The sequence below is a fragment of the Pinus tabuliformis genome, chromosome 8, assembly GCF_031772625.1.
Source record: "Pinus tabuliformis cultivar Carrire ecotype Pingquan chromosome 8, CPIR1, whole genome shotgun sequence".
Classification (NCBI taxonomy): Eukaryota; Viridiplantae; Streptophyta; class Pinopsida; order Pinales; family Pinaceae; genus Pinus; species Pinus tabuliformis.
The window spans coordinates 2072459369-2072474598 of NC_142294.1; the positions used below are offsets into that span (position 1 = coordinate 2072459369).

The 15230-nt window shown below is 33.8% G+C and overlaps 1 protein-coding gene across 1 annotated transcript; it reads right to left on the reverse strand.

The window, feature by feature from the left end:
- Window positions 1-1291: 1291 nt before the first annotated feature.
- On the reverse strand, window positions 1292-13844 carry LOC149244792 (peroxidase 50-like). Its single transcript, XM_089371641.1, has 4 exons — window positions 13672-13844; window positions 2019-2229; window positions 1597-1791; window positions 1292-1354 (listed from the first exon to the last, which is right to left on the reverse strand). Exons 1-4 carry the CDS (start codon window positions 13842-13844, stop codon window positions 1292-1294), a joined length of 642 nt encoding a protein of 213 aa, XP_089227767.1.
- Window positions 13845-15230: the final 1386 nt, after the last annotated feature.

A 15230-nucleotide genomic window follows, 5' to 3' on the forward strand; every position in this document is an offset into this window, starting at 1 on the left:
GTGATAACCGGACTTCAAGTCAATCTTGCTTAAATATTTAGCCCCTTGAGCTGGTCCAAAGGTCATCAATCCGTGGGATTGGGTGCCTTTTCTAGACAGTGATCTTGTTCAACATCTGATGGTCAATACAAAGTATCTAGGTCTTGTCTTTCTTCTGTACCAATACAATCAAGCTCCCACATGGTGGTAAGAATAGTAAATTATAAAATAAACAAGGAAACAAATGAAACTGATTAGAGGTCTAGGTGGAATAGGCAGGTGGCCACCAATATCCACCTGGATCATGCCTCATCCTCTACCTCTTGATGTACTTCTGCTTTGAACCTCTGTCTCTTGAAATAGAAACCTGACTTTTGAAAGCAGTTTCTAAAGTGAAATCTGTATTTCTATCTATCCTTGCCTCATTTGATAGAAGTGATTCCATCAACTCATCATCTGTCAATGATGTCAAATCATTGGCTTCTTCTATGGCTACTACAATAACATCAAATTTGGTAGACAAATATTTGAGGACCTTCTCAACCATTGTTTAATCTTTAATTTCCTCACCAAAATTTTTTAACTAATTTATGACAGTCATATTCATGAAATAATTGATGTCCTTTGTCTCCTTCATTTGTAGACTTTCAAAATCTCTCCTAGTATTCTGCAACTTAAAAATATTGACTTTGACCATATCTTTATAGTTTGTTGCTAAGGTCTCTCATGCTTCCTTTGCTAAGACATGATCATAATTTTCTGGAACATTGCTCGGTCCACACCTTGCTCGATAAGATGCAATGCTTGTGCAAACTTTTTTTTGTCTTTCTTCCATAGATCCCTCTGTGCATTAGTGAGAGCTAGTTTTTCTGCTTCATCCTTATGTTCTGAAAACTCAAACTGGACATAATCCCAAACATCATAAGCTTGCAATGTGGTCGCCATTTTAATGACCCACACATTATAGTTCTTCCATGTGAAAAGTGAAAATTAGAGTTGGAAATTTGATAAAGCCATCTTCTTAAAAAAAAACTTTCTCCTCAACTAATATATTCCTCTTTTGCTATAAAAAAAATTATAACTCCCTTAAATATTAAAACACCTTTTTTTATTTTGTTTTATAAAAACCTTTTCAAATAATCTTTTCCTTTCTATTAAAAAAAAACCATTTAAAATATTTTTATATATAAAAAACTTTTTAATAAGTCCCTTTATAAATCTTTAACCATATATCATAACACACAATGTGACGTATTTAATATGAGACAAAAATAAATAACCACGCTATTCCACTTTATGCCTTGAAAATAAGTTAGACTTCGAAGTAAAATACATCTCTCCGCCCTAATTCCACATTAAATTGTGGGCCAGCAGCCTGCAAAATAAGAGAACAAAATAACATTAATGAATGCATAAATGTAATATGATCATCTAAATCCCAATCCTAGAATGTCAAAATGAGTGCCTTTCCATCAAAATCCAGTTCATCTGTATGGATAAACTACCGATGGTTTTTACAATAGTCATCCTACTTACTATAGGCTAAAAAGCCATTAACTCTCCATGTCCGTATTAAAAATAATGTGGGCAACTTAGCCTGTAATGCAAATCACTTACCAATGCTACAACATCTCTGGCAGCCATGGCTAGGATATCAGCGCAAGACACCGTGTTGGGGCACACATTTTCTACAGCTTGCTTGGCCTTCATTACAGTATCAAATCCATCACCGGCTAGTGATAAGCTGTCTGTATAATCTCTCTCGGCTGTGTTGTTTGGAGTAGACTGAATAATCACAGAGGCATCACATCCCTGTGCAAACCCAACTGCAAAACCATACCATTTTACCTCAGAGAAAACATCCATCATCATAATTTCCAGTATTCAACAATATATATGAGCCCATATATTAATAAAACTAATACTAGGATCAACAATGGGTAAAAAATGGAAGAACAGAGAAAAAGGATAAGGATTTCAATTTCAAATTCAAATTCAAAACAAAAATATGAATACATTCATATATATGTCTCTCTTACCTCAACGAAGCAGTCATGGAAGAAGAGCCTTAGTGTTCCAGGGACTGTGATAGTCGTGTCCGCAAACTTTTGAGAAACAACATTTCTTACAATGGATTCAACATAGGGACAGCTTTCTGCATAAAAATTCTCCCTGAGCTGAGCTGATGCTTTACTTACACACAGTCCAAACAACACCCAAATGACAATTCCAGCCAACTTCAATGGCTTCCTGGCATATTTATTTGCAACTAAGATTAATTTTCATTAATATTAGTAGTTATGATATTTTCATTAATATTAGTAGTGATATAAATTAATTGACGGGTAAATATTAATCAGATCAATTTATGATAAAGATTTAATTATTTATTTTATGAAAGTTTTCACATTTTTAAAATTTAAAATATTAAAAAATAAAGTTTTTACATTGTTAAAATTTAAAATATTAAAAAATTAGTTTTTTATTATTATTATTTATAAAAATAATTAATATATGATTTCTTACTTGATTTTTAATGTTTAAATAGGTCAATACCACATGCTTATAAAATTATGATTAGTTTCATATGACATAAGTAGATATAACATTTTTTTTAAATTAATTAATTTAATTAAAAAGGTAGAAAGAGTATAATTATTTATGGATAAATTTTAAACTTTGATTTGTGAATACTAATAAGAATATTTCAAGAATATTATGTGGAGGTTCAATCCCTACCATCCACCTAATAATTGTTAATAATTAAATTAAAATTCCAGAAATCTTTTTCCAAAATAAGTATACATACTTAAAATGGTTAAGAGGTTTTCTTTAAAAAGAATTCTACTAAAAAAATCTTAAGAGAAACATTCCAATATCACATAGTTTTGATGAGTTAAAGAGGTTAGGAAGGTTGGTACTATAATAGATATTTTGAAATTGAATTTAGTTTCACAAACTCACTCTTTGAGAAATATCTTTGAACTTTAACCATGTTAGAATCAAGAAAATGACATATTCTTGCATTCTACGGTGTTTTAGAAAGTTTCCAATGCTCAGTTTCACTATGTAGCTTTATTCAAATTTTATCAATGTTGATATTATTCTTTGTGCTAGTTGCAACTAATAAATACTTTTGATCTTGTAGATGAGGTCTCACCATGTCCTTGTAGTATCTTAGCTTTATTTTATTTTATAATTTTTTGTCTCACAATGTCCTTTGTAGTTTCTTAGCTTTCTTTGGAAAAATATTATTAACATATTTGTATAGCAATATTAAAGGAAAATTATTTATAGTGGTAAAGCAAGAAGGAAGAAAACTAAATAAATGATCCTATGTATTACTCTAATTAATAACTTGAAAAAGAAAAAAAAAACTAAAAACTAATAGCAAATAAAAGAGTCATTTTGTAAGTAAATTTCTTAGAAAATCATACCCTATTAGACAAAAGACTATATAGCTATGCGTTTTAAATCATATATAAAACTTGATACCATATTTTTGCCATTAATATCTCATAAAAAATTAGAATATATGCTCTAATTTTGTTAGAGAAAGCATTTTAAAAATATCAGAGGAAAATATTATTGATTTTTATTGACAAAATGAGAGTACAACTTGTTGTTAAGTGGATTTTCGTAAAAATCAAGACCAAAAATCACTTAAAATATCTATGATGTTACTTGATAGGTTCCAACATACTCTGAAAGAAGGCGAGTCTTCTAGCTTATGGATGTAAGCTAATCCATGTAAAATTTGTTGAGCACATTAACAAAAGAATTGAGTAATGCAACATCAGCAGTGTGGTTTTCTCATGAAACGGTTTCCACCATAAATAATTGTATTCTTCTGTGTGCATATTTGTGTTAATATTTCTCATGGTTATTCTTCTTTGAGTTTATTGCTACTTTCATATTCAATTAAGCTAATGTTGTGACTGTGCATGGCTATTTGATATTGTGGGAAAAAAGATTTAAAATTGACATAAAGACCATCACTACTGATTCACAGCCTCCTGTCCCCCCTCTTAGTAGTGATCTAGTTTCCAACAATATATTGCCCCTTTCATGAAATCCCCCCTTGACACCTTGTATGAGCTCTAATCTTGGTGCAATTTGGTTGTCGATTGATGGAATTTGACACTTGGCGACTTAGAAATCGAGCCTCCAACCTAATAATTTTAACTAAAAGAACTTCTTTGCATAATTAGCCTGAGAACAATCAAATGCTTCTAAAAGCCCAATTTTTCACCTAATCCAAAAAAAATTAACAAAAATTATAAAAACTAACATGTGTTATCACAAGCTTCAATGGCCATATTGTCCTTCCTGGACTGCAGCAAGGAAACTGGAGGCTCATCTCCATCCTTAATTGCAAAAGATCCAAGATGTTAACAGTACAAAATTGAGCCACAACACTGGTAATGGGAGGGAATATGCTAACAAGGATGTCCAACATTTTTTAATGAAGCTGGAACATGTATCCTTCAACCTCAACTTAGTTAATGATCTCAAGTATTGATTATTTTGGAAAACGATGTTTGGATTCTCTGTTAAATTTTTTATGATAGGCTAAGATCTCAAATATTAGTAATTTGAAGGGTATTAATTTGACTTTAAAATTAAAGAGTCTTTTAAATTTATTTTGGAAATGGGGGTGTTACAGGGAAAAGTGTCTATATAGAACTGCTCTATCCCACTAAGGTGTGACAGCTGCCTTAGAAACAAACAGAGAAAAGATACTTTCGTTTTTCCTTTATGAATTATAGATAGAGAGGAATAGAAAGACCAACCTCTGTCTTGCGCTAATCTCCTGATTTGATTCCTCTCTTCTTTGATAGTCTTTAGCTAGCTACTCCCTTGCACACCCAGCTTCACAAAGTACCTGTAAGATCACAGTAGCATAGCACTATACAAAGACATGGATCTATAATCATAAACAATCTAGGATCAGATGTAAATTGACCATACAAATGTAGCAAACATCAATGACACAAGAGCATGGAGGAAATCTTGAATAGCTTTTATTGATAAACAAGAAAGAGCCAAGAGGAGTTACAACCAGTTGTTCTGAACCAGAATCAACCTCCTAGCAAAGAAGCCCCTCTTCACCTCAAACAAAGCTTAGATCACCCAACAATCCGATGTTTGTCTCGAGAAACCAACAACAATTCCTTACAATATGCAAAATTCCAGCCTTACCTGGAATCTGTTGCTACCCATTTTATCACTCGTTCCTCAAAAGACGAGTCTCCTTTAAGCTCTTTTCAACTGACTCGTAAAATATGAAAAGATTGCCGAGCCATTGGCCTCTCCAGCTCGTTAAAGGGACCGGAAGTGCTATCTCTCCTCTAAATTTTAATCTTTTTTGGACCTGAAAGATTATTACACAAAAAGATCGAGTGCTTGTCTTATTCGGCTCGTTAAACGTATCGAAAATTCATCCCTTCTGTATTGTTTTATACTTTTTCGGACTTAAGGGATTAGATGACGAAAAAGGAATTTTGGAGTTACTTTTACGTTCCTTTTCAGACTCTCTAAAATTGAAAAGGACCGAGTTATCTTTGTCGTTAAACTCGTTAAAAGTGTAATAGCGACAAACTTGTCTATAGACAAGAACGGGTTTCACTATCGCTAGGCTCGTTAAAACATAGCGATGGGTTTACCCGAAGGGAAAATTATAGAACAAGCATATGTTATCCTCCTCAAGCTTGACAAAAATAAAGAGGTACTAGTCAGCAATGACTCGGGAAAATTGGGAAGAAAACTTGAAGAAACTTTGTTGGTAGCAAGTCGCTCTTGAACATGACACTTCCACTCCGCGTCTGAGTCGGGTTGGGTTGTTTCATTCACTGGTCACACCTTAGTGGGATAGAGCAGTTCTATATATACACTTTTCCCTATAACAGGGGGAGGATCTTGGTCAAGCATAGAGTGATTTTGATTCCTCTCCGAATTTATTTTTTTGTTGTTGTAAAAGTAGTATTTTAAGAGGAATAGGAATATGGATGTTGCCAATAGTTGATAGATCAAAATTTGTAAGGGAGATTGCGATGAGTGAAATTTGAGGATTGGCTTAAACTTTGTATGATATTTCTCTATAGAAAGCAAAAGTCATTTTAATATATTTTCACTATGATTTTTCTGTAAGTTTTATGGGAGTTTGTAACTTTGTTTCAATCATTCTTTAGAACTTTATGATGAGAGCTTTGTGCAATTGTTTTGTGAAGATTTTCATTACTTTATAAACGGATCTATTTACTCTAAATTGATTAATTTTATGTAGGTTTAAAATTGTTTTAAAATGATCATGATTTAATTTGATTCTTACACGGAAGCTTGGATGGTTTTAATATATGATTTAATTCTATATTATTATCATTCACATATGCACATAAATTGAACCAATTTAGATCATTTTACTATTGCTAGATAGGTGTTTCATTTCTGTTTGTTTGTGATCAGTTGTTATTTTATCATGGTTATTGGATTGCATTTAGATTAACCATAGTTTAGTTTCTTTTGTGTTTAAATTTTAATTATTCTAGAGACTCATGTGAGAAACAAATAAAAAAACTCATTTCAGGGAGTGCAATCATTCTTATTCATTAACATCAGTTACATTAGGTTTGTATCATCATTATCCTTTTGTATATATGTACAATTGTATATATTAAATAGTAGTTTCATTCTCATTATATATGTGTCATTGTATGCATTTATGATAATTGTAGGATTCCCTTGCCCCTTCCTTTCGTTAGAGGAAGAGGCATAAGGCCAGTGGATCCTTTAAATCCATCAAGAATGACTAGCCCAAATAGTTGGGGTTGTGTGAAGAGCCTTGGTATGGGTTGTTTCTCCTTTGTTTATTTAGGCATGTGAACTCCCGTGTCAACAAGTTGCAACACACTATTCCTTACACTCCATAGTAGAATGAGGTAGCTGAGAGGAAGAACAGATCCTTCAAAGAGATGGTCAATTGGATGTTCCATGCAAGGTCCATTACAAATTGTGGGATGAAGAAATCAACTATTCTTCATACATACAAAACATATCTCCTCAAAAAATATAGTATACGAAAAACACCTTTTGAAGCATGGAGTGGCATGCAATGAGAAGTTACACATTTCCACAATTTTAAATCTCACACATGGGCCTACATTCCTTCAAAAAAGGGGAAGGATTTGGATCCTCAAAGAAAAGAGTGCATTTTTTTAGATATTTATATTGTGTGACAAGATTCAAATTGCTAGATCATTCAACAAAGAAATCTCTTCATCAAGAGAAGTGACTACTTTGACGAAATTCCCCTGCATGCATCTATGAAATAACATGCAAAAACTTGTGTGTTTCCTTCTCTAGCAGAACTAAGAAATGACGCATATTATCATTTAGATCATAATTTAGAATTAAGTTCTGAAGTTTATTCAGAAGATCATGAGCATGCATGTGAACCTTTATATTCCTGACCACTTTCGACATAAAAGTGGTGCCTGATGAGTGAACTATTGGATAATATTCCATGAGATCTCAATTTGAAGAAGCACCTCATGCACTCATAGCTATAAGACCTGGTGTGCCCATGTATTGCTACATGGATCTAGCATTCAACCCTCAAACTCATTAAGAATCTATAGCGAACCCTTTCTAGGAAGCAACTATGGATGAGAAGTACAACTCCCTGGTTAAGAACCAAATGTTACACTTGGTTCCAATTCATTTAGATTGTAAGCTTGTGAAACACAAGTAGGTCTACAAGACATTAAAAGCAATGAATGGGCTTGTGAGCATATACAAAGTAAACTTAGTGGCCAAAGGATTTTAGTAGGTTCATAGCATCGATTATGACGAAATATTTTCTCCGACGAAAAATGGACTATATTTGGTTAACTGTTTCCATTGTAGCAATAAGAAGGTGGGATGTTTTCCACATGGATATGAATAATTAATTTCTTCATAGTGATATCAAATAGGAAATTTACATGGAATAGCCACAAGGGTATTTAAAGAATTTATCTTTAATTTGCTAACTCAAGAAGTCTCTCTATGGCCTCAAGTATGCACCTAGAGAATGGTATGATAAAATGGATTTAAATTTACTCTCAACATTTAATTCGATATAAATACGATCCAAATGTTTATATGCTAAGGACATCTAATTCTTTGTTGTTCATAGTGCTCTATGGATATGATCTACTAATTACATGTACTTCAACCTCAACCATTGGTACAATCAAAACCACTTTGCATGATAGGTTTTCCATGATAGATATGGGTATATTTCACTTCTTCCTTGTACTAGAAATTATCCAGAAAGATTCAAGGTTAAAAAAAATATCAGTCTAACTATCCAAGAGATCTCTTAGTTCACTTTCAAAAGACCGATTACAAGCCAACAACTACACCTTTCTTATTGGGGGCACACCATGAGGATGGAAAGGATACATCATTAGTTGATTGCACCATGTACATCCAACTTGTAAAAAGTATCCTCTAGCACTCTCACTCTCATCCTGATCTCTCATATGAAGTAGGCCCACATTTCCCAGATACATGCAATAGCCATATGAGCTACATTGGAAAATTGTCAAGCACATACTCCGGTATGTCTAGGAAACCATCAAATATGGGATTCATTATGTAGTAGGATGAAATTTGGATCTCGGTGGTCACACTAGTTTAGATTGAGTTATGTTGTCACTTAAATTGTATAGGCACCATGATAATGACTGAGGTTTGTGGTTTTCACCTTGATCCCCAACCTCTCCGTTCTAGTTGTCTCCCAAAAAAAGGCTATGGGGGTTATACCCTGTGGAAATGAAATGAAGAAGGACAAGTTGGAAACCAACAAGTCTAGGAGACACAATTGAGTGACATAGAACTTGGTTAAATATAGCAAGATTTTAAGGATTAGATTGAATTTATGTTTGAGACTAGTGCCTTATGGAGTCAATACTCTTGCTTTATAAAATTGAGACCAAGTGACCAAATGGACAATTGATGCTTTCATACTTCACTAACCTAAATGAAATGCAAATCCTAAGACCTAGATATGATGCAAAGATGTTGGTTAATTTTAATCAAATGCCTAATCTAAGTGTGAACTTCCCTTAACTATTTTGAAGTTGGGCTCCAAGGTAAGTTGTGGGAAGGAGGCCAACAAGAATAAAGAAAGGGCTTGATTAACGATACCTTATGTTAGGCTCCTATCATCCGATGCCTCCGGCACTATAAAGACTGTGGCTTTGACAATTGCGAGGTCACTGTGTTAACCACCGAAGAGTTACCAAAACCCCTCAAGCTAAATGAGAAGGGATGTCCTAGAAATATATCAACCGAGCATATGCTTGGAGTTAAGTTTAAATACGCATGACTAGTTTAAAATGATATGCAAGGCGAAATTAGTGAATAATTCTTAAGATGAGATTCTTAATGTTTTAAGTACTTTATTTATGGTTAATCTAAGCTTATATCGACAAGTACTTGTTAATGATATTCACGAGACAATCTCAACTATAAAAATAAATTTGAATTTGCCACTAAGAGATATCACAAAATACAACTAAGATGAAACCTACTCAATTGATATCTGAGAAAAATCACCAATATAAGGGATATTAACCAATGAACCAAGACAATTGATAGAGTACTAGAGATAAATCTAATGCTCTTCCAATGGTTTACTTATGCAATTTAAACAAGAATCATAAAACCATGAAAAATTAGAGCACTTATACTCTTATAAAAATTAGCCAATAATACTTTTGTAAACAATACAAGAAGCCAATAGTGATTACTTAAGAAAGGGACAAAAGGGTTATCAATGCCCTTCAAGAGATAAACACTCAGATTAGTAAATTCTCAAGTCAAGAATATTCAACCAAAGGTATCAATGCTTTAATATAGAAAACATAATTATGCATTCCCTTGCAAAATGTCAACAAGATGTTTAATGGAGTGAGGGATTTAAATTCTCAAATTGTTCAAGAGACACTCAATGACCTTAAGAAAAAATCATAAGACAAGAGATGAATCCAAAAAGATCAAGTAACTTGAAATGTTTCTAGTGTTTTATGAGCGAACTTATTAGTGTAAAGAATTGAAACTTATATAACTCATTAGCAACAACGAAAGTGTTAGAGTATTCTCAGCATATGAACTTACAGATCACTTCAGCGACTTAATGTGAACAATTAGAGTATGAAGCATAGAGACCTTAATTCACCTAATTTCTAGAGCAACAAATAAATATTATGACAACAGTCTGTAATCCTTAGTCTAAAGTTCCTTTAGATAAAGTATGTGATGCTAGATACAAGCAAAAGAAACTACTTCCAAAATCAAAAAAAATTATGCAACATAGTTGATTTTAAATCTGTGATATCTCCCTCATCTGAACTTCGATTCGACCGGTTTGTTTTTTGAATTTGGGTATTTTTTCACAAAGAATCCATATCTACAATTTTTTCTGCAAATTTTGCACCAAAAGTTTCAAATCTAATCTGAAAAATCGTCGCCCCAAAAAATTCCTACAAAAAAAAAATTCACCCGGCTTTGCCCAAGATAGTGCTCTGATACCACTTGTAATAGATCTGACCTGAAAACGTATGAGAATAGAAAATATACCCAGAAATAACAAGAGAGAAATAGATAAACTTCAAATATTTATTAATATCAAAACCCTTAAGGTTTGGTAACACCATACTATCACTCCTTAAGGAAGGAGAACACTCCACAAGTCATATGCTTGCCAATACAATAATCCTTGACATATCAATGGGGAGTCTCTAGCTTCTTTATATAGGCTTAATACATACAAAATCATGGATCATTACCATGGATCTCTCAATACCATACTTCTAATACAATGGACTTATCACATTATTATTAACTACTTGTGGTTGTGGTCCCTTACATGATGTAGGTTAACTACTTTATTTGTTAACTATGACCCATCACATTATTACATTATTCCCTTGGGTACCTCCATTTGCACCCCATAGTATCCCCCTAGGTATACTACAGATGTGAATTCTATCTATTTCTCTCTTATTATTTTTGGGTATATTTTCTTTATCATTAGTCTTTAGTTTGTCAGAGTTGCAAACCCATTTTGAAAAATATTAATGTAAATGTTCCTAGTAAGGCAATGTATGTATGTAACAACCTAGGTAAACCTATTATATTGGCGAGGAATTTCATCCTAGGAGGCTATTCATCTCACTAATTCATTTGTGTTTCTAAACACAGATGATCGACATAATTTTTCCCTTCAGCCTCACCCTAAAGCTATGGTGGAATTTATCATCAAGGTCTTAGGTGAGTCATAGTGCTTTAGTAGAGTCTTTTGGAAAAGTGATTTGAAAATAATTTAAGCTAATTTGCTAAATTATTTTATTACAAATCACTTGGTCTACTAGATCATATTGAGTCGCAGAACTGGGTAATAAGTTGAGGCTCTATAACGAATGGGTGTCCCCCCTTTGAGGGTTCAAATTGTAATATCTTGATGTAAAAAATATTTTGGTGCATGGTCCCTCATATTTAGAAACGTGCCTAAAATATTAGAGGTGGAAAAAATTATTAATCCCCTCATGTATCAATTAATTAAATTTTCTCGCAAAAATAAATTAAGTGAGAATCCATAATCTACACCAAATAAACACACAAGTTCATATAAGTAGCATCCATCCAAATATAATCCAATAATCATCATATAACATTAAGTACATGGAATAAAAGCTCTATAACTAGTAACAAATAATCTATGAAGCATAAATTATGTTGAAATGAAAACTACTTTAACAAATTAAATAAAAAAGAGTAGGGTTAGAAATACAATACAGAGGATGTCGTGTGCTATCAGATGTCTTCAGCATAGTGCATACTGAGCATCGAGCAAGTTTGTGGGTTGTTTCTCGGATGTGGCATGCTGAATTATGAAAATGCTAGGACTTTGGCTCATCTGAATATTGAGCTGCTCTCGATTATCAGACACATCAAACCTCTTCCTTCTTCTTTTCTACTTTTTGTTTTTCTTCTCGGTGGGTTGTGATGTCAATAATGAGACCAACTTAGATTTTTTTTCCTCATCGTGAAATTACTCAGATGAAAAATCTGAGGTATGCCCAATTTTATCCTAGACATGTTCTTTCAATGGAGACATATAGGTGTGATTTTCCCAATTTTCCTTTTCAACCAGGGCACCATCTGACTTGTCTTGAATGGGGTTAGTGACCTTCTCATGATGAGATGAGAATTGATTTGGTGGACTAGGAGGCTTGTGATTTGTTGCAGGTTCCGTTTTTCTTTCGTCCTCCGATCCATGCTAAAATTCCTATACCTTTTACATTACTTGCAACTTATTCTGAAGAGTGATCTTCTCAATTCTTATGGAATCCATCTGGTTAGAGTGTTCGATCTTCATAACATCGATTTCTTTGGCATGGATTTCCTTCATGGTGAACAACTTACTCTAAAGACATATCTGACCAACTTCCACATCTTTTATTACCTTGGCAATCAAATGGTTCTACATATTGGACCTCATATCCTCCATATCTTGAACATACTTTCCCTCCATGTTGGCTATCTGCTAAGAGGGATTAATTTTCATGATATTTACTCCCTCATCATGTTTTTCTTCTATAGTTGAAAACCTGCTTTGAAAACCAATTTCCATGTCCTTTATTACTTTATAATAATTCACTTGAATTGAACTTATTTCTTCTTTTTGTCTTTCTTGCATGGCGATCACTTGATCAAAGTGATTAAGCTTATATGATTTATAGCTCCTCACCAAGTTTTTCTAATTTGGTGTACAGGGTTTTCATATCAGTGGCATGATCTATTATCGATTTTGCTTGATTAAGTTCCATGCTTTTCATCAACCGTGTTTGACTAAATTACATGTCTTTAACCATTTGCTTTAATTCCTAGATAATATGCTTATCATTTTCCCTTTCATTATCGACACCAATTTGACAACTTGTCTGTTCTTTTCCACAATCATGGATTTGTCTTGCAAAGACACAAATGGATTCATCATGAAAATGGTCACAAGGTCTGAAATAAGGTAGATTTTGATGTGGCACTGAAATATTTCTTTGATATTTGAGTCCTTTATAGGATCACTTTCTTTGATATTTATGTTTGAATTTGTGTAATTCCTCTATGCTTACACTGAAAATAAGATAAGCAATCTTAGAATGGAAAGCCACTTACCAATGTTACTTCCACAGTTTACTTTGTTTTTATTACAATATCAAATCTCTCACAAACTAGTGACAATTTGTAAAGAAGATCTTTCTCGGCTATGTTGTTTAGAGTGGACTGAATAATCAAAGAAGTATCACATCCCTATGTAAATGCAAAATTAAACTATTTCACTTCAATGCATGATTTCATAATCTTATAAATGACAAGATTCAATAATATATGTTATCCTATATACTAGTTTCAATACTAGCCCCCTTACCAAACAATTAGGTAAAGTCTAATGAACAATGAAATTCATTTTCAATTCTGTAACAAATACACAAAGTGTTTTCTTACACAAATCTTTGACTTTTATTTTATTCTAGATTTCCAAATTTGACCTTAGAAGTGAAGTCAATTGTCCCAAATATTGAAAAGTATGCAATCTAATTACCCTAATATACTTTGAACACATCCTCCATAACATATATATACCTCAGTACAGTGATGTGTGGTTTGACAGTAAGTCTACTTGGGCAAAGCCTGGGAGACCGTAGTTCAAATCTCATTGAGTACACAGGCCTGTTGTGGTGGATGCTCGAGAAGCAGATTCCCTGCACCCCCACCACGACCTTGGCAACACGAGAGTCTTCCTTTGCTAAAACCATAGGATCTTAGTATATCGACTTGCAGGTAGTTGGATGTACTCTTTGTGTTATAGTGGCAAAGTCTTCCTTTGCTAAAACCATAGGATCTTAGTATATCGACTTGCAGGTAGTTGGATGTACTCTTGGTGTTATAGTGTTCGATGTACTCTTATGTAGTCTTGGTGTTATAATGTTGGATGTACTCTTCGTGTTATAGTGGGAAAGTCTTCCTTTGCTAAAACCATAGGATCTTAGTATATCGACTTACAGGTAGTTGGATGTACTCTTGGTGTTATACTAGCAGCTATGAGGATTGATCCTGGGTCTCCCATAGATTGATCCTGGGTCTCCCATAGATTAGGACTGGCAGTTACCGTCATGGAAAAAAAGCCCCAGTGTGACAGGATGTGCTACAAACGTCTTTTCAAACTTCTTAGTAACTTCCTTCTTTACTAACTATCAAATTTGCCAAATATTCAAAAATATGCCATCTAATTATCCTAATATACCTTGCACATATCCTCCATACCATATTTACCTTACCTTAACGAAGTAGTAATGGTAGAAATATATCCCTTACCGCAACGAAGCGGTCATGGAAGGAAAGCCGCAGTAACAGCCTTCTTTTCAAACTCCTTAGTAATAGCCTTCTTTACTGGGACAGGTTGGGACAAGTTGCTGAATAAAAATTCTAGCGAAGCTGAGCTGATCCTCTGCATTGACATGAAATCTGCACGCCTTCATAGGTATAGGAATCCAACCAAATTAAACAAAGTACACCCATTCATGATGGTCGCTTTCAGTTTTTGATACCTCCCATGAACGATGCCAACACACAGTCAGTGTATGCTAAGGCGAGACAGTTACCCAAAAAAACAAAACATGTATTTTCAAACAGCCAGAAAGAAACAAGCTGCTTTGCATGGGAGTTGTTGAGCATCTGGACAGATTTGGACTGTTTCTGGGTAAATGCCAACATTACCTGACTTTACAGCAACAGAGAAGACTATATGTTCCCATTTCTGTACAGTTTACACAACCCACCCAATTTCAATCCAACATCTGGAACCCAACGTTTCACAACCCAAGATCAGGAATTCCAAGATTTGAATCCAAGAGCGGGAATTCCAAGGTTTGTCTCTCAGAAATTAACCTTTTCCATTGAAGATCCCCGGATTTATTGCCAAACGTGAAGTGTGAAGATTACCAAAACGAGATTCTAGCGTAGTAGACAAAAATTTAAACATTAAAATCTTAGGGTTTACACAACCCATCCAGTTCCAATCGACTGCTATCTAGTGGAATCTCAAGGTTTTGTCTGTCACACCCAGTTTCAATCTAGTGCTGTCCAGTGGAATCCCAAGTTTCTGTCTCTCACCAGTCCAGAAAAATTGAATAGTTCCACAT

Excerpts from the sequence above, each read along its gene's own strand:
- LOC149244792 (XM_089371641.1), bottom strand. The coding sequence starts at position 13,844 with ATGGTTTTAGCAAAGGAAGACTCTCGTGTTGCCAAGGTCGTGGTGGGG. Across the intron at positions 2,230-13,671 it reads CCACACATCACTGTACTGAG|GAAGCCATTGAAGTTGGCTG; the intron begins GTATATATATGT and ends TAAATATGCCAG. Across the intron at positions 1,355-1,596 it reads CCAGAGATGTTGTAGCATTG|GCTGCTGGCCCACAATTTAA; the intron begins GTAAGTGATTTG and ends CTTATTTTGCAG.